At 36.5% G+C, this 20692-nt stretch overlaps 1 protein-coding gene across 1 annotated transcript; it reads left to right on the top strand.

Moving 5' to 3' along the window:
- The first annotated feature begins 4961 nt into the window (after positions 1-4961).
- Positions 4962-8023, top strand: LOC111901190 (ACT domain-containing protein ACR8). Its single transcript, XM_023897076.2, has 7 exons — positions 4962-5286; positions 5699-5744; positions 5846-5960; positions 6130-6197; positions 6315-6878; positions 7011-7115; positions 7422-8023. Exons 1-7 carry the CDS (start codon positions 5216-5218, stop codon positions 7773-7775), a joined length of 1323 nt encoding a protein of 440 aa, XP_023752844.1. The 5' UTR covers positions 4962-5215; the 3' UTR covers positions 7776-8023.
- Positions 8024-20692: the final 12669 nt, after the last annotated feature.

A 20692-nucleotide genomic window follows, 5' to 3' on the forward strand; every position in this document is an offset into this window, starting at 1 on the left:
GGCTGATCCTTATTTGAAATAATTCTTAGTATATATTAGGATTATTGAGAAATATACAATTTTAATCACAAGAAATATGAAAATAGGCTAAGAATTAGTACCATTTGAATCTAGGTCTTTCAAAAGGAAAAGAGTTAAGGCTAAGCGGTGACCTAACCTTGAATCACCTACTTATGTCAGGTGAGTGCATAGTTACTTTCAAGAGAATAATTTAATAAAAGTTTCAAGAGCATAGTTTAATAAAAGTATTTGTTAAATGCTAATTGTATTAATTATACTTTGTGCTACATGTATAACTATAGTTGTACTACTTATTAGGAATCATATTTGACTTTAGATATAGTTTGGATTAGTTATGGAGTTATAAAAGGCAATTAGTTCTAAATAAGTTGGATATTGGTTAGGTCTCATTCTAGGATAGAATGTGAGATACAAGCAGAGCGTAATAATCCTCCTCTTATTGGATGACCAGAAATGGTGGGTCTAGATAAGACAACTGGAAAATATGTCTGCGTTATTGACCAGAGTAGATAACAACACTTGAATATTCTAGGCAGTATAGTGAATTACGTTTCTAGTGTTGACTTATAACCAACATATGCAGGTAGAATGGCATACCATATCTATCAATTACTTTGAACATTGGTTGCCTTTATACGACTTACACTGGCTAATGACTCCCCTAGTTGTGTAGTCAAGCAATTGCTCAAACAATTCATTAGGTTGGGTGATTCCTCCAGATAATTGTTGCCTTAGGATTTGTGAGAATCGATTAGGCAGGGTAGGTAGTCTTATATCAGATTATACCTACATTTTTTGTTTGTAGGAATGTTATTATGTATTATCATTAATATATTATGGGCTTGAAAACCCTATGCATCTCACCAGGTTTTCCTAAACCTGACCCACTCATTTTTATGCATCACGGGTAGAGGAACCAAGGCCACTGTTGTGACATCCCCAAAATCACGACAAGAAAAGACCGGTTTCATTTATGCTTTTAAAATAATTTTAGAGTAAATCCATTGATTTAAAAGAGTTGCGGAATTTGTCCCCAAAACATTACATGATAAAATAAGATTTATCAAAGCATTTATTAAAGAAATGTATTTTCATTATATATCAAAACTCGGGATGTCATGTTCCGATATAGACACAAAAGCATAAACAATAAAACATAGACCTTACACAGTTACATACAACTACTGGTCTATAAACAAAAACATCTTCACAGGTTCTCCAACTTATGCTCTCACGCGCACTACCTGTAATACAAAGAAACTGAGTGGTTCAGGCTTAGGAGCCTGGTGAGCATATAGGGTTTTCAACCCACAATCAATAATTATATTTAATTTCACCAACCAACAATAACCCAATTACCCATTCCCGTTATCCTGACTTTACGTCCCTATGACAAAAACTATTACAAGGGACCTACTCTAGGATTTTCATCGGGACGGACACTACTGCAGAGGGGTTTCCTCAACAATGAATGTCCTAAGGCAAACATGAGGGGGATAGAATACAACGAATGAACACCCAAGTTCACCAACACCTACAGGTTATGAGCCTGCCAACATTCCACAAAATTGTCGAGAAAAGTCTGTGGTCGTCATCCATATTCTGCTGAATGACTAGATCACAATCACATCGAGGCTTCTCATCATTTTATATCATCACACAACAACTGTCCACCCATATTCTATCCAACATATTAGTAGATAAAAATATATACATTTATATACAGCTTAAAACCTGTACAAATCATTCATTCAATAATTATTTCAAATAAGCAAATAATATACAAACACATAACACATAATTTGTAGAGAATACTTCGTATCTATGTGTTAGAAGAAAAGGAATATACACTCACTTGATAAGACGATGATCGGACAGCACTACGGCTCTAAGAGTAGTATTCTTCGGTGAAACCGGGATGCTTCTTTGAAAACCGGGCTTCTCGCGGACAGAGTTTCGGCTCGGGAACTTTGTTTCTCGGGATCTTCGGGGCTTCGGGACTCGCTTTGAGTCTCGGGATGATACCGGAGCTTTGGGGGTATAATTTTCACGTAAATCGATGTAATACGGGGGAGAAAGAAGAGATTTTGTAACCACAAATGGTTGGCTTTGTGATCTATTTATAGTGTTGAAGTCTGCCGCGAATGCATGACGTTCCCCGAACGCTGGGTGTTCCCTTTGAACACGATGCATAGGAGCGGGGTTCCGTCCCTATCCCTTATCCGTTGAGTCAGCATCAACGTGGCCACTCCGGAGCCAAGTATTTAACACGAGCGTTCCCTCTTCGTTATGTGTGCCTCGAACTTCAGAAATTCATAACTTTTGCATATGATCTCTGTTTTCGACGTTCTTTATATCCACACGTAGGTGAGATTATGTTCTACAACTCTCGTTTAGACTCCGTCAGCTAATTTTGACTTTTATTTTTATTATATTATTTTTAGTAGGCTGGGACAGGAAAACTCCGTTAGAAAATCATAACTTCTTCATCTGATGTTTATTTTCATATGTCTTTCTACCGTTGCACTAATACCGACGAGATCTTCGATTCTCATTTAGATTGTTTCGGCCAAATATCACTCGATCTCAATTTCGAGATTTGGGTTGTATACCGCTAAGTCGAAACTTAGAAAAATCATAACTTCCTCATACGAAATCAGATTTAGACGTTCTTTTTATGGACACTCTCGGTTTAACGTATTCTACAACTTTCGTTTAGATCACTAAGGATAAATGTCGCTCTATCGTAAATTCACTATTTATGTCACACAGTGTCGTACCGGTTCTGTCGCGAAACTTCGACAGGTCATAACTTGTTCGTTATAATTCGGATTTCGACATTCTTTATATATCCGGAACCTTTTTCACGACCACTACAACTTCCTTCATAGATATTGGGCTTATCTAATATTTTATTATTACGCTTATTTTTATTCTTAATTCATTTAAATCACACAATTAAGCAATAAACACATAATACTTAAATAATACATTCTTATCATTTCCAAATGAGTTACAAAGGTTAACCTAGACTATTACATCAACATTAATGCTTAGCCTAGAAACACGGGCGTTACAACTGTAGCTTAGTTAGGATGCTCAGTTGAATGAATAGATGTGCCTGTAATAAGTAGTTTCATGACCTTTTATATTTACGCTGTAATTGTTTGCTTGTATATGAATGATGACATCCTCAAAGTTTTAATAAAATGAAATAACTTTTGTTATCTAAAAAATGTTTTATTTAACTGGGAATTTTCACATCTCAATTTATTAAAAGCATAAAGAAAATGTTTTATTTTGTTCTGAAAAATAGGGGATGTCACACTATTTCTATCATCGATTCCAAATGCACAAACCTTTGTTTATGCGATTGTCCAAGACGTGACAAGAGTGTGTTCATTTTTTTAAACAACAACCAGATTCTAGAGGTACCCTTTTACTCCTTTATAAAAATATATAGCCTCACGTTTTATGTTAGATTATGCCACCGCATCTGACGGATTGGATGAGAATCTCATGATGTCATTGCGTGTAGTGCGAGAAAGTCTTCATCAATTTTGCATAAATGTCATTGGGTTGTACTGTCCATGATATTTATGTAAACCAACTTACAATCATATCTATCGATTGTGCACTCATAATGCAAATGTACATGGATTTCGTGACTTATTAGGAAGCTTGGATTGCCTCCACTAAGAATGGGGAAATTGTCCTAATGCACACCACATCAATACTCGAAAAGGAATTACTACTACCCACCGATCATAATTGAAGCGGTGACCTCACATGATTTATGGATATGACATTCCTTTTTTGGTGTGCTTGCTAAATGACATCAATATTCTTAACATGTCACTAATATTTAATGAGATATATAACATAACTACATCAGATTCTACATTCGAGTTGCGCTTAACATTATAAATATATGAGTATTATCTCGTGGATGATATATATGAGCAGTTTGTGTTTGTTAAAGCATTGTCATGTCCAAATGAAAATGGAATAATGAAATATAAGAGAACCCAAGAAAGTGCGAGGAAGGATGTGGAACAAACTTTTAGAGCCCTTAAAACGGTACACCCAACTCTGTTTTATATGGAGGACAAACTTGCGGAGTTCATGTACACGTGTATCATATTACACCAGGCCCGTCCCAGAGGGTGGGCGATAGGGGCGACCGTCCAGGGCCCATCTTACAAAAGGGCCCAAATTTTTTATGGAAATTGTTATATTTAGAAGATAACACAAGTAATTTTCTTTCAATTATTGATTTATTATAAAAATCTTGACGACATTTATGTATTTTAAGGGCCCATTTTTTTCAATCGCCCTGGGCCCAAAATATGTTTGGAACGGCCCTGTATTACACAATGTGATTCTAGGAGATGAAAGACATATGATGTGTGTATGACGAAAGCGAAATCGTGTCAGAGACGCAACCACTAGAGATTCTCGCGAATATACATGGAAAGAAGAGCGGGGAACATAATGCTGAAATCCATCATGATTTTCGTCGCGACTTGACATATCATATTTGGAAGGTTAACCATATTAGTCTTAAGTGAAACTCAGATTTGGAAGACCAATTTTGGACAAAGACCTCCTCTAAATTATTAGTTAATAATTTATTATGCTTTTTAAGCTTTTAATTTTATCACTAAGCTTTTAGTTTATGTTATGTATTTCTTATTTCAGTTGATATAAATTTTAGTTTTATTTTATTTTATTTTATTTTATTTATTTATAATCTAAATTTGTTAAAAAATTGTATGACAAACCATACCTATCCTCCATTGACAAGAAATAAAATAACAGTAGCAAAAAATGAGTCATTTTCCACACCGGTTGGGCTTAATGTTTTTTTTTTCTTTTTTTGTAATATTTTCCACATACTTCATTTTTTCCACAAATAAATATAGTGGTAGGCGGCAATATACCGAAAAGCGTGCTTCAGTGCTTTTGTATTTTTAGAGAAAGAGAGAGAGAGATACAGAAAGAGAACTCCATCTTTCATGGCGATATAGTCTGTTTAGTGAAGAAATCCTTCTATTTTGGGCCATATTTGATCGTTGAAATCGTCTATACTACTAAAAATAGTTCAAATCAGGAGTTGTTATAAGAACTTCCTCTGTTTTTTTTTTTGTATATAGAAGACGACGAAGAAGAAAAAAAGCATAAGAAAGAGAAAATGATGCAGATGGATCGGAGACAGTGTTTAGATGAGTATGAAAAGCTTCTCGTTCGAATGAACACTCCAAGGTTAGTTTCTGTTTCTGGTTTATTTAGGGTTTTGGACGTAACTTCAACGGCGATCACAAGTTTTTTTTTACCTGTATGTTGATCATCGCAGTAGTTTTTAATTTTGATTGAATTAAGTGTTTCTAATCACCAATAAGGTTTAAGTTCTGTAGTTCTTGATTTTCATTTCATCTCGTAATCACCTGCAATTCTCTGCTCTGATTGATTAGAAAATTTGTTACTAATTTGAGATGGAATAATTTGGAATTTCTCAACTTTTTTTTGACTAATTTCTTCGCTAAATTAGGTCTAATCTTCCTTCCAGAATCCAATTTTGACTTGTCTACGACTTCTTTTTCCTGTTTTTCTGCCTAATTTCCGATTCCTGTCGAAAGTATGACTTTTTGCTTACTTCTCTTTCCCTCAATCGCAGGGTATTAACCGACAATGCTAGCTGTCTAAACGCAACTCGCGTCATGGTAATCTTCATCATAAATTGACTAACTCATTCCCCCATTAAAACATGTTTTCAATTCCAAATTTAAACTGAAATCATTCCAAAAACATCTCCAAATTTCAGATCGATAGTGCAAGGAAAGATGAAATCTTGCTTGAAGCAGTTCAAGTTCTCACAGATCTTAACCTTTCTATTAAAAAAGGTTACGTTTCTTCAGATGGAAGGTGGAACATGGATGGTGAGTTAACTAACTTAACTTTAACTTTCTTCTTCTTCATAGATTCCTTCCTTTTTGCTTAAAGTTTTACAAACTCCACCTTTTGATTAACCCCTTAATAATTATGTCTACAAATCAACGATTGTTTAACTTTTCACTGATTCAAGATCTTGAATCTTACTTTCTGTAGTCTTCCATGTGACTGATTTGGATGGAAACAAATTAACAGACGACAACATCATCAATTGCATCGAACAGGTAAAGTTAATTACTTTACTCTTAAAACTTAACTATATTTATAGCTTAAACAACTTAAGTAAAAGGGCATTTTTGACTTTTTAACTTTTTAACTTTTTGTCATGTAACTTGTTACAGTCTCTTGAAACGATTCACAACACAAGATCAAAACCCATTGATGGAATGACTGTACTAGAGTTAACAGGAACAGACAGAGTTGGTCTTCTATCAGAAGTTTTTGCAGTTTTATCCGATCTTAAATGTGATGTGGTGGAATCAAAAGTGTGGACCCACAATGGAAGAATCGCATCTCTTATTTATCTAAAAGACACTGATTCAGGGTACCAAATTGAGGATTCAGACAAAATAGACACAATTAAGGGTCGATTAAGGAACGTTCTTAAAGGTGATAATGATATTAGAAGTGCGAAAACTTCGGTTTCAATGGCGATTACACACACGGAGAGAAGACTTCATCAAATGATGTTTGCAGATCGTGATTACGCGAGAAAATCGGATTTGAAAATGGAGAATTCGCCTTTGGTTTCGGTTCAAAGTTGTTTGGATAAAGGTTATTCGGTTTTGAATATTCAATCAAAAGATCGACCGAAGCTTTTGTTTGATGTTGTTTGCACTTTGACGGATATGAAATATGTTGTGTTTCATGCCACCATCAACACTACTGAAAAAGGAGCTCATTTGGTACTTTATTTATACTTTTTTATCTGGTTCTGGATAAAGTGTTGTCTGGATAAATGATTTTTGAAAAAGTTAAAAAAAAAAAAATCCGATTCGATATTTCTTTTGTTTAAATTTGCTCAAATTGTATTTTAGGAGTTTTTCATAAAACACATGGATGGAACCCCAATTAGTTCGGAAGCCGAAAAGGAACGCGTAATTTTATGCTTGTCAGCCGCCATCGAAAGAAGAGCGTCCGAGGTACCATTGCATAGGATTGGACTGTATTGGACAAACTTTCTATTATTATTTTCAATGAAAAGATAATAAGGACATTCACGTCTTTTCACAAATAAGGACACACCTCCTACTTTTTTGGGTAGGATAGACAGCTTTTGTCCTATCAACCACCTTTTTGGGTAGGACAGAATGCCACAACTTTTGTCCCATCATCATAAATCTCAAATCTCATTCTTAGTCTTAGTCCACTTGATGTCAAATACAGTATAAGACTAACACTGTTATGTTTTGTTTGTTTCGGATTGAAACTGACGTATGATATTTCAGGGTGTAAGGCTTGAGCTACGAAAGGCAGATAAACCGGGATTATTAGCGGAAGTAATGCGAATATTTAGAGAAAACGCGTTAAATGTAATTCGAGCGGAAATATCAACGACAATGGGAACTGCTTTAAACATGTTTTACGTAACAGACGCAATCGGGAACCGAGTCGACTCAGAAGTAATCGACTCGGTTCGACAACGTATCGGGATGGTTAATTTAAGAGTAAAAGAACCATCCCATCAAAAAATAGAAATTCAAGAACAAAATACTAGTCTCGGTGGGGCAGTTTTGGTGTCTCTTGGGAGTTTATTAAGAAGGAATCTTTATAATTTCGGGTTGATTAAATCATATTCTTGAAATTTTTGAAAGAGTGTGGTTTGTTTGTTTTGATTATTATCTGTACATAGAAAGGTGTTAAAGTGTGTTGTAGTTAGCATATGAAATGGGCTGTTGGTCTATATGACATGTAAATAGGATGATGTATTGATTTCCATATAGGTAGCTTAGTTTTTAAATAGATGGATTGCGAGGGTGTTGTAACTTGTAAGGATAGGTGTTTGTTATGAAAATTTAAGTATGATAATATTGTCTTTGGATTATACTTACTTAGAGGTGTAGTGAATTGATATTTTTATAAAGTTTGTGTAAAAAACTAGATTATCTAATATTTTTTATAAATTGAGCAAACTGCAAGACGATAAGTTTACATAAAATTTTGATTTCGACATTATGTTTTTCTTCCTAATCAAGTCACTAAATTTATAATTTTGTTACAAATTTAATTTATCGAATATTTCATGTTTCATTTTGCTGATTAGACAAAAAAATGATATGACTTACATATATGATTCTAGTTGACAAACATTTATATTAAATTGAAGCCTTATATAGATTTGTACTTATTATTATTATTATTATTTTCTTCTCTCAAAGCATCACGATTTTGTATAAGGGCTTTCCAAGGCCATTCAAGTGGTTGTGTAAGCAATGCCATAAAAGTTTCCTTAAGAAGAAGTTATCGTGGACAATATTCCTTATCTTGCTTATACTATTTTGGGATGAACCATTTGAGCGACCTCTGGAAGGTATTTCACAAAATCAATGATACTTTGAGGAAAAAAAGAAAAAGAAAAGTAAGAGAAAATGAGTACAAATCTACATAAGAATCCAATTTAACCATCATGTTTGCCAATTATAATCATGTGGAAGCCATATTAGTTTTTTGCATAGTTAGCAAGTAAGAAAATGACACCGAAAACAAACCAATCAATTGATTAAATTTGCAAAACGAAATTATAAACTTATTCACTTAATTGAAAAAAATACAATATCAAAAACAAATATTTATGTGATTTTAACGTCTTTTAAACAAATTTTCCTTTTTAACGCTCTTTGTTATGCTATTAATACTAGATTATGACCCGCGTTAAACGTGAGAGAACGTATAAAAAATACATATAAAGTCATAAAAAAACAACACAATAATTAAAAAAAAAAGAAGATAAAATAACAAAAACAAACTTCGCGTTATTGATTATATTGAAAAGTTGAAAAAATAAAATGAAATGTCTCGATAACTGATATAGTTGAATGACCTCTTTATAGACAACATTTTTTTGAAGATATAACAATGTGGTTCTGCGGTGAACATCACACCAATTAGTGTGCGGCGGTGCACTGTTTATCCCCACATAAGAAATCCTTGCCGCATGTTTTCTTCTTTTTTCTTCTTTTTAAAATTCTCATAGTTCTTTATTAAATCGTATATATTTTACTCAAGGTTAATTTTCTAAATATAAAATAAAATATTATATTTTATTTACCTATATTTAAATATTAAAAAATAAAGAGAACCAAAAGTATGGTGAAGTAATTGATCACATACACCAGTCTTAAAAGAATCAATTTCGCATCACAAAGAAATTACAAAATCAAGTGTTTCGTTGAGAGGGATAAAAATGATAGATACCTTACAAATACAAATACAAAGAACAATGAACAATATGCCATTCAATGTATTTTAAGATAACTAATTTTCTGATTTTGATTATTAAAAATAAGATAACACATCCAAACACATTCATAATATGATAATTTTATAGAGCAATCATATTTGTTAAGTATTTTTAAGTTTATAAAATTTGATTCAAATATCAACAAATACGAAGATAAGAACCGACTGAAAGTTAAGATTGCAATTAAGACAAAAATATTTCATTACTTTAACGGTTTCGTATTAGTTTCAATAACTTTAAAATTAAAAATTGGCTACTTTAAGCCCATATCCTTAGAAAACCCAATAAGTTGACATAAACATAAAAATTAGCTACTTTAAAGCCATAACATTAAAAAACAAAATATACTAAACCAACAAGCTGACATATAATCCAATATGAGAATTTGTAGTTTACTCTAACTAACCTGTATAAATTATCAAGCAGAAAAGTTAAATAACTAAATAAAATAAAAATCTAGTTTATATTTTATTGTAATTTTGAATGTGTTTTGTTTTTGGTTGGTTTGATAGTGGTGGTAGTGAGGTAGAAGAGTCCATCACTACCTCCATCGATCGACTTTCCTTGTAATTTATTAATTTAGGTTTGTTGTTTTCGGTTTTGGTTCTTAGCCCTTCCAATTATTGCACTAGTTATATAAATTATGCTTTTACAAGCATTTTTTTTGAAATGATTTAACTACACAAAATAACATTTTATTTTATATCAGATCTAATCCAATGTGAAAACGGACTTTTAGAAAGGTCTAAAAAGAAAAAAAAAACAAGCATTAATCGGTAGCAATAAGTAATAAATTGATAAGTTGGTTTTTACTATTTGACAAATTTTCTTTATATATATATATATATATATATATATATATATATATATATATATATATATATATATATATATATATATATATAATATAATATAATAACCTAAAATGCATACTATTGATATTTAAAAAAAAATAAAGGTTAAAGAGTAATTTAATTTTCACAATTAATAAAGACTTTCTAATAAGTTAGAACAAAACAAATCATCAAAAAAAATCTTATTAACAAAATCATACCAGTTGAAAATGTGTCATTTTTTTAAAAATCGTTGATTCAAATCTCGTGGTGGACAAATATGTGGATTTACAAGTAGGATTAGTAGGTATGTATGTTGTTTTTAAAAAAACAATTTTATAAAAAAAAATGCTTATAAATGGTACCTTACTACCTTACCGGAATAATTTTAACAATTCAAACACTTAAAATTGACTGTTACTCGTTTCAATTTGGAATAAACAAATAAGCATTTTAAATAAACAATTCAAAATATGATGTTAACCATTTTTTTCATGAACACTAACAAGAAAACTGATTTAGGAAACCGATTTTGGGTAAAAAAGAGCACAAATAGGATGCTCGATTTTAGATGAATCTGATTTGAAGAAAAAATTGGTTTTCTTTATTTGGTTCAGATTGAATCGACCAATTTAGATATAACCACATTTCTTTTTAGCGAAAACTGGAAAATTAAAAAAAACTGGATTTTGTTTCCTGACGGGTTCAGCCTTTATGACAAAAAAAAATCTGTTTAAATCCAATCAATTTTTGGGGGAAATTCAATTCGAACAATAACCCTAAAATTTGGTATTTTTTTGGGTAAATAGCACAAAAGTCACTAAATTCATATCAAAACTCTAATTTGTCACTGTGTTATTTTTTATCTTAAATTTGACACTGTGTTTTTTTAATTTATTATAATTCTGATCATTTGACCGGTTCACCCAGTTACTTGCTGATATGATATGATAACGTGTTAGTTTTGATGACGTGACATGCTGATATGACATATTGACGTGTCAAATTTGTTATTTATTTCACAAAAGATACTAAGTTTTCATTTTTTTTCAATTTTGACATTAAGTTTATTTTTTTCTTCAATTTTGACACTTTATTTTTTTGTTCTGAATCGAACATTATTTTTTCTAATTTTGTTCAATATTGACAATCCGTATAAATGTTTTTTTTATTACATTTTAAACCATATAAATATTTTTTTTCATTTAAAAGCCATTTTTTATATAAATACAATGTTTTTTTACATTAAAAGCATATGTTATGTATAAATATGTTTAGTTATATCATGAGAACCAAAGTAACCATAAACTTCAAATAAGAATAACACAATTTTATCAATTATCGCTTATGAAATATTATTTGTTTTGTTTTTCTTGTAGATTATACATATATTTTTATTTACGATTAAATACTTATATTAGATATATATTGATGTCGTATCTAACGTTCGCTTGAAGCATTGAAGAAAAAGTGGAAAATATCGAACAAAATACAAAAATTTAATGTGAATACCAAAATAGATGTAACAATGGCCATATATATCCTTCATAAATATTTTTTAAAAATTAAGTTGAAAAATATGATTTACTGAGTCACACCATGAGATTCAAGATGTTCCTAATAGTATTATGAATATTATATTAGATGTAAAAATTTCACAAGTGCGAACCTGATCTCTGAGCCTTGATTGACTACACGCCTCCAAACCTCCACACTCATTTAAAACTTGTGTATTTAATATAAAATACAGTTTTTATATAACCAATACATATTTATACATACATTATGGTTTGAATGTAAAAAAAACTTGTATTTATATAAAAATATGATTTTTAAATGAAAAAAATATATTTATACGGTTTAAAATATATTAAACAAATATTTATAAGGTTCAAATAGAAAATAATTGTGACATCCCCAAAATCTCGGCCAGAAAAGACCGGTTTTCATTTATGCTTTTAAAATAATTTCAGAGTAAATCCTTTTGATTTGAAAGAGTTGCGGAATTTGTTCCCAAAAACAAAGTATGATAAAATAATATTTACCAAAGCATTTCATAAAAGAAATGTATTTTCATTATATAATCAAAACTCGGGATGTCATGTTCCGATACAGACCATAAAGCATAAACGATAACATTACAAGTCATTCACCAAATATATACATATACAGACTTGTAAACAAAACAACTTGATGGTTCATCCATCTTATGCCCTTGTGCCACTTCCTGTAATACAAATAAAACTGAGTGGGTCAGGCTTGGGAGCCTGGTGAGCATATAGGGTTTTCAACCCACAATAAATAATTATATTTAATTTCCACCAACCAACAATAACCCAATTACCCATTCCCGTTATTCTCACTTTACGTCCCTAAGACAACTAACATAAGGGACCTAGTCTAAGAATATTTCATCGGGGCAACAACACATGCTTCGGGGGTTTCTCAGCAATATAAGTCAAATAAGGCAACCATGAGGGGGATGGAATACAGCGAATGAACACCCAAGTTCATTAACACATACAAGTTATGAGCCTGCTAGCGTTCCACTGGACTGTCTAGAAAAGTTCGTGGTCGTCATCTAAATTCCGCTAGATGACCGGATCAAAACAACATCGAGGCCACTCATCTATTTATTACACACCAACTATCTACCCATGTTCTACCCAACATATTAGTAGATAAAATATACATTTTTATACATAGTTTTAAAACCTGTATAGCATGCTCAATCAATATATTTTCCACATAACAGATGAGACACACACACATAACACGTATTTCATAGAGAAATAATCAGATCTATAAGATAGAAGAAAGTGAATATACATTCACACACATAACAACAAAATATACACATAACACGTATTTTGTATAAAATACTTCATATTTATGCGTTAGAAGAAAGTAACTACACACTCACTTGATCAGAAGATGATCGGACAACACTACGGCTTGTAGAAGTAGTATCTCTCCGCAGATCTGAAAGATTTTCACAAAAATCGAACTTCTCGCGGGCAGAGCTTCGGCTCGGGAATCACGCTCTTCGGGATTCTCGGGGCTTCGGATCTTGCTTCGGGACTCGGGAATGATACCGGGGCTTCGGGGTACTTCTAGCACGCAAATCGAGGTAAAACGGGAGAGAGAAGAGAGAAAATAGCAACCCTAAACGGCTGGCCCTTCAAATCTATTTATAGGGCAAATTTGGCCCTTGCCACGTCGTGGCAACCTTTTTCCACGCCGTGGGCTTGGTCGTCACTGCATGCGTCATCCCAAGTTGCATCTGGGGGCCTTCCGGAGGTGACAGGAGATTTGCCACGTTGTGGCACTTCTTGCCACGTCGTGGTCTCTGACAGTTTTGGGGTTTCGCGCCCCGAACTTCAGAAATTCATAACTTTCGCATACGAACTCCGTTTTCGACGTTCTTTATATTGCCGCGAATGTGAGATTATGCTCTACAACTCTCGTATAGACTCCATTGGCTAATTTTGACTTTATTTTTAATATATTATAAGTATATTACTTATATATTATCTTTAGTAGGCCGGGACAGGAAAACTCCGTTCGAAATTCATAACTCCTTCATCTGAACTCCGTTTCCGTCAGTCTTTCCGTCGTTGCACTACTATCGATGAGATCTTCAATTCTCATTTAGATCACTAAGGATAGATATCTATCTACCTTAAATTCACTATTTACGTCGCGCTGGGTCGCGCTGGGTCGTGCCGGTTCTGTCGCGAAACTTCGACAAGTCATAACTTCTTCGTTACAACTCGAATTTTGGCGTTCTTTATATGCACGGAAACCTCGTTTCAACTAATACAACATTATCCATAGATATCGGCTTTATCTAACATTTCATTTTGACGCTTATTTTTATTCTTAATTAAATTAAGACACACAATTAAGCACATAACACATGATACTCAAATAATACACTTCTATTATTTCAAAACGGGTTACAAAGGTTAACCTAGACTATTATACCAACATTAATGATAAGCCCAGAAACACAGACGTTACAATAATCAACATTGAACAAAACTGGAAAAAAATGATTTTTGATTTGGAACAAAAAAATAGACTATCAAAATTGAAACAAAAAATTAAACTTAATGTCAAAATCGAAAAAAATGAAAACTTACTGTCTTTTGTGAACAAAAAAAATTCAATTTTGACACATCAGCATGTCATGTCAGCATGCCACATCATCAAAACTGACACGTCATCATGCCACGCCAGCAAGTGGTGGGAATTGTAACAAATTGAAAAACACGGTATCAAATTTGAGACAAAAAAATAACAGTGTCAAATTAGAATTTTGGTGTAAACTTAGTGTATTTTGTACTATTTATCTTTTTTTTTTTCCTTCTAGAATCGGTAGAAAAGATATTTCCATTAATGATTTTGATTCACCGAATTAGAAAATATTTTTGATTTTTATACCAATCATTAAAATTCTTTTTCTTCAACTAAGATAAAAATTAAAAAATCAAATCATTATGTTTTTAAACATAAATAAAATATCACTTCTAAAACATGAATCAGCGCCCATGTGAATTGTGAAATATATACGTTTGGACGTCATTTGAGCCCACGTTTTTAAGATGGAGTCGTGGAGCATATTGAAGCCTAACAATGCTATTTTAGCTTCAAAAGTTGCCTAATTTTTGCTTTTGGGCTTTTGGGCTTTAGGGTCTTTAAAATTTGAATCCATATCGAGTTTTGAACAGTCCAAAAGTGAATACTGGAGTATTATATTATCAACAATAATTAAAGGTATAAAAATAAAATATTGACGTAAATTAAATATCCAATTATCCAAACATAATATAATGGTGTTTGCCAAGACTTTAGTCTCTTTCGATAAAAAAAAACATAGTATTGATGTCTACCAACTAACGAACATTATCTTGTATAAATAAGAGATGAATTGAGAAGTAACAATAAAAAATTTGAAATAAACTATTCCATCAATCAAGATTAAATACATTAGTAATTTTCAAGTTTATAAAGGTATTAATGTAAAAATCCCTAGAAAAAAATGTAGAAACTAGTCGTTATCATTTTGAAATTTCAGACAATTTTAACTTTTCAAAAACAACCCATTTTCATAATGTTATTACAAAAATGTTTTCAATACAATTATTATCAGAGTCTTCCCAGAACCACATCATAAAACATAATCACGAGGAGCGGTACGATCATGCCTTTTCCTTGCCCAAAAGCTTAGTGAGATACCCCCAAAATAGCAACCATATATATCATACACGCATAACATGCCATATCATATCAGAACATAGAACAACCATGCACTTCGGGTCTACTGTGTGACTGGTCCGCCGCACCGACCTTTAGTCCACCTGGTCCACCCTCCGAGTCTACCCATATACATCGAGTCTACAGTGTGATTGGTCCGCCCGCACCGGGCCTTCAATCCACCTGGTCCACTCTCTGAGACTACAGTATGACTGGTCCACCCGCACTGGGCCTTCAGTCGGCTTGGTCCACTCACCGAGCCTCGGCACGTCTGGTCCGCCCTCTTGGGGCCTACAGCCTATCCGGACCGCTCGCTGGGCCTTCGGGACATCCGGTCCGCCCTGCGTATGTTAGCCTACAGCACAAAGCAGGACCCGCCTCAACCCCACCCCAGTCCAATAACCATGTGCACATAAACATTCAATCATATAACAATTCACATTCAATCAAGCCGATCACATAACATAACATCCTCGTAACCAGGATACCGACCTTAACTAGGTCTCTAACATAATACCATCCTAACTACCAGGATGCAAACATAGCAAAGCAATAACATAAAAACGATACCCGGATCTCAATCCGATAAAAGGGCCGGCCTTGGTGCCTTAGACCCTGTTGATATAGTGAGGATAACTCACCTCGCAACTGCCGAAACTCTGAACTGAAGAAGCAGATTCCCGAATCACCACCTCACCGAAAATCCCGAACTATCTGAAGCAGCAAAACAATCATTAGACCAAGCATAATATCCTTCCAAGGGTAAATTGACCAATTTACCCTTAACTCAATCCGGCCCATGACTAAGGCCCACAATCAAATTATGAAAGGCCCAACACTAGATAAGCTCTCAAGCCCACTAATGGCCTAAAGACCAAAAGTCTGAAGCAAAGCCCAATATTGGCCCAATTTACTAAATTGGGCCCACCTCACCAAATGGGCCTAGATCCATGGTCCATAATAATTAGTGAGTCCACAATACTCCATCCATAATGACCAGTCACGGCCCAAAATCCAATAGCCCAATAACAGCCCAATCTCCTAAGGCCCAAAATGAAAACTCCACAGAGGGAGTACGCTGGGCGTACCCTCCTTGGTACGATGGGCGTACAACGCTGATCGCGAAATGGAAACGGGACACAGACCCACTACACTGGGCGTACTCAGTTACGCCGGGCGTAACTCCTCTGAACTACAACTCCTCATAAGATCTTAATGGCTTTAGCTCTTAAGTCCAAACTTCAGATCCATAGACCAAATATGCCTAGGATTCATAAAGTCTCAAACTTTATTACTTGGGACGTCCATAAAGCTCTTAATCCATTAAGACCTATCTATAACCATGAGAGACAACCAAAGCCCTTGGGACCTCATTTTTCTTACTCAAGACCTCTCTTAAGGTCTAAAAGGACAGCTAATCTCAACCAACTCAAAGCATGCATCAAGATGAGGTTTTTGGGACAAGAATGACATCAAAACTTCACAACACATAGATCTACACAATATGATTGCCAAGCTAGAGACCTTTTACCTCAAAAGAGCCTCAGAATATGATGTCTTTCCAGATCTACAAGCTCCAACCACTCAACTCCTTCTTTGACAACTTCCTCTTTCTTCTTCTAGCCTCTCTTTTGCCAAAACAAGCTTTCCAAGGCCAAACACACCCAACAATGGAGGTGGGACGGCTATCTAGGGTTTCTGAGGTTAAGAGAGTGCTTATGGAGGCTAGGGTAAGAACCATTATGTTCCTTATATAGTGGCTGACCCTAAATTTAGGGTTTCTGGATGATAGACGTACGCTGGGCGTATGCCGAGGAGCTTCCGCGTTCCTTTCCTCCACTACGCTGGGCGTACGTCCAGCTTACACTAGGCGTACCCAGTCAAACACAAGCGCGCATGCAAGGACCATTGCTGCCCACATCGTTGATTTACAACCTCTCCTCCATCATAAGTCGTTCTTGCCAAACTCTAAATCCACATCAAGGACCGAAATGCCCTTACTCTTGCTCTTGGGAACCGAAAATTAGATATCTCAAGAACGGGGCGTTACAATTCTCCCCCACTTAAATTAGGCTTCGTCCTCGAAGCCTGAGGCAACTCAACTCCAGAGCTACTCCCAATGCACCACCTGGCATTAACCAGACCAGGTTCCTCAAGACACAACCACCGAAACCCAAAACCCAACTTTCCCTTTCTTGCGGTGTTCTGACCACCGCTTCAAACCGGCCACCGGCCTCATCCTCTGATAACCACACTTATCAACTGAATACCACTCCATGATACATCACTCGCTCCCAAACACAACAATCTCTCAACTCATATGAGCTAGAAAAATCTATGAACCACCGGAATTCCCGGTCTGAGCCCAACTTATCCACTTCATGCTGACAGGATGACACATCCTTCAGCCTCCGAGCAACTCCCATGAGTTCTCCACCGCAATCTCATACCCATGCCGGACTGGCTCTAGCATCTTCGGGTTGGGAAAACCCGATACACTGACGACACCTCCAAACATCCCCCAGGATGAATTTCCACCACATAAATCAAAATCAGACTAGAAATCCAAGATTTCATCCCTACATTCCTTCCGAGCCTCAGCAAACATCCATCCCGGATGTGATTCCATACCACAGCCGCCGACACACTGCTCATCAACCATGATTGGAACACCCCGATCATAACTCTGCACTACTGCTTTCACTTCTGTGAACTTACACTCCCTCTCGGAGCTACATTCCTTTCCTTTCCCTTACCAAGGAAATCCACTTGGCTGCCTTGACACTACCACAAGTGCAACGGTGCTCACTCAATACTACACCATTCTCTTATAGCATAACCGCTATCCTATGCACCACACATGCTCTGGATCCGCCCGCAAGGACTCTCAAGTCCATGCTCTACCTTCCACCCACCATGATCAGTACCCGGGGCCAGACCTTCTAACGCTAATACATCGCGACATACTCAATCCATTTCCTCATACCGATCTAACGACACATGCAGAGTCTTCAGCATGACTGGACCGCCTTACCAGGCCTTCAGCCAATCTGGACCACTCTCAGAACCTTCAGCAGATCTGGACCGCCCTCCAGCGTCTTCAGCCTGGCTGGACTGTTCTCCGAGCCTTCGGCATGACTGGTACGCCTACCGGCCTTCAGTCTATCCGGACCGCTCAACTAGCATTCATCATTCCGAGTTATCCCTCCGGGGAACTCTCCCATGCATACTGTTCTAGCCCTTTAGGGGTTCCGAACTCTATCTCCATCCTACATACTCAATCCCGGCCCGATCCTAGGCCTTCCACAATCAATCACCCTAGGTCTGTATCCCGACCCGCACGCCTGCCACTTACTCATACCAGCCTACGCTATTGGCTGACAGAAACACTGCTGAATCCCAAGCAGCTAAACAACCTCTCGTGCTCATCGATCTTCCGAAGAATTCTCCAATTCTCCCCCACTTAGAGCACTGACTATCAACCACCGGTCGTCATCACCGATCTCCCTCAACAACCCTACACAACACAAGCACTTACACGCGAACTGATTCCCACTAGAACGAGCAACCTTCACAAAATCACATATCAACACTGATCATCCCGGGCTCGAAAGAAACTCGATCTTCAGCTAACCACTCCTCAGACTGCAGATGCTACCCGACATTCAGACCAAACGCCATATTTCCACTAATAACCCTCATGAATGATAACCAACGAAATTCCCAACACTAAACCCATAACCATACCATAACCCTCAAAGAACAACGAATACAATACTGAAAACCACACAACGAGACTAGCAGATAAACAATACTCCACAATAATCACAAGATAACAAGATATCAAGAAAGAAACATACCCACAGTTGCATCCGGCACTGCCTTGACCTCCTCTGCTGTAAGCTGAAAAGCACGACCCTAAGCCCTTGGGGGCTCCGCTCCACCCTGACCTCCACCCGTGATCCTCAAAGTGGCCGGTGCTGGAGCCTGCACCGGACCTGCAGCAAGCTGTGGATAGTTGACCCTCAAGTGTCCAACCTGATGGCAATGATAACAAATCGTCAAATCCCGAACAGGGGCTGTTTGCCGACAATCCCTCGCATAGTGCCCCTCTTTTCCGCACTTACGACATGCACCGCCGGACCTACAAACTCCGGTGTGACCCTTCCCACACTTTCCACAAGTGTGGATGCTCTGATCTCCCACTCTAGAATCAACGGTCTTGGACTGTTTCGGCGCCGGCTGCGACTGCACCGGAGCCTGCCTCATCTCTCGCAACTGCAACTCAATCTCCAACTCACGCCGCCTGGCGGCCTCCTGCAACTCCAACAAGGTCTCGCATCTCTGCTTAGACACAAAGTGCCTGATATCCCTCTTGAGCATACTCAGATATCGGGACATCTGAGCCTGCTCCGAAGCGAACTCAGGGCAAAACATCGCCCTCTCATTGAACATCTTGGTGATCTCCGTCACCGACTCCGAATCCTGCTTCAGTTCCAGGAACTCCTGAGCTAATCTCTCCCTATCAACCCGTGGAACATAACGAGTGCTGAACATCTCCCGGAACTGATCCCATGAAACTGCAGCTCTCTGCGCATCCAAATATGACCCCGTGGTCAATCTCCACCAATCCTTCGCCCCGAGCCTCAACAGGTTCAGAGCACACCTCACCCTCTGATCAGCAGGGCACGAACACGTGAAGAAACACCCCTCCACGTCCGACAACCATCTCATAGCAACAATCGGGTCCTGAACTCTATCAAAGGTAGGAGGCTTCGTATTATCAAAGTCCCGATACTGAAAACCTCGACCGAATCCTCCCCCTGCCGCTGCTACAGCCGTTGTAGCCGCCGCAGCAGCCATCTCTGTGAGGGCCGCATAGCGCTCATCAAAATACTCAATCATAGCGGTCTTGATCGACCCGAATAGTTCCGACAACTCGGCCCGGAACAACGCAGCAACCTCAGTGTGCAGGATCTCACGGATCCTAGCGTCTAACTCGCATGTGCTCATCTGACCAATAACCTCGGGCGGTACTGACCCGCCTTGAGCTCCCTCTCCTGCACCTGATCCCGAACTGGATCCACTCCCAGCATGCCTCGTAACCACCATACTCGAAAAACACCACAAGATCTCAGATACTTCCCACAAACCCGGGAACCAATTC

Source organism: Lactuca sativa, chromosome 6, assembly GCF_002870075.4.
Source record: "Lactuca sativa cultivar Salinas chromosome 6, Lsat_Salinas_v11, whole genome shotgun sequence".
Lineage (NCBI taxonomy): Eukaryota > Viridiplantae > Streptophyta > Magnoliopsida > Asterales > Asteraceae > Lactuca > Lactuca sativa.

Coding starts and splice junctions, on each gene's coding strand:
- LOC111901190 (XM_023897076.2), top strand. CDS start 5,216: ATGATGCAGATGGATCGGAGACAGTGTTTAGATGAGTATGAAAAGCTT. Junction 5,745..5,845: donor TAAACGCAACTCGCGTCATG/GTAATCTTCATC, acceptor TCCAAATTTCAG/ATCGATAGTGCAAGGAAAGA. Junction 7,116..7,421: donor TCGAAAGAAGAGCGTCCGAG/GTACCATTGCAT, acceptor ATGATATTTCAG/GGTGTAAGGCTTGAGCTACG.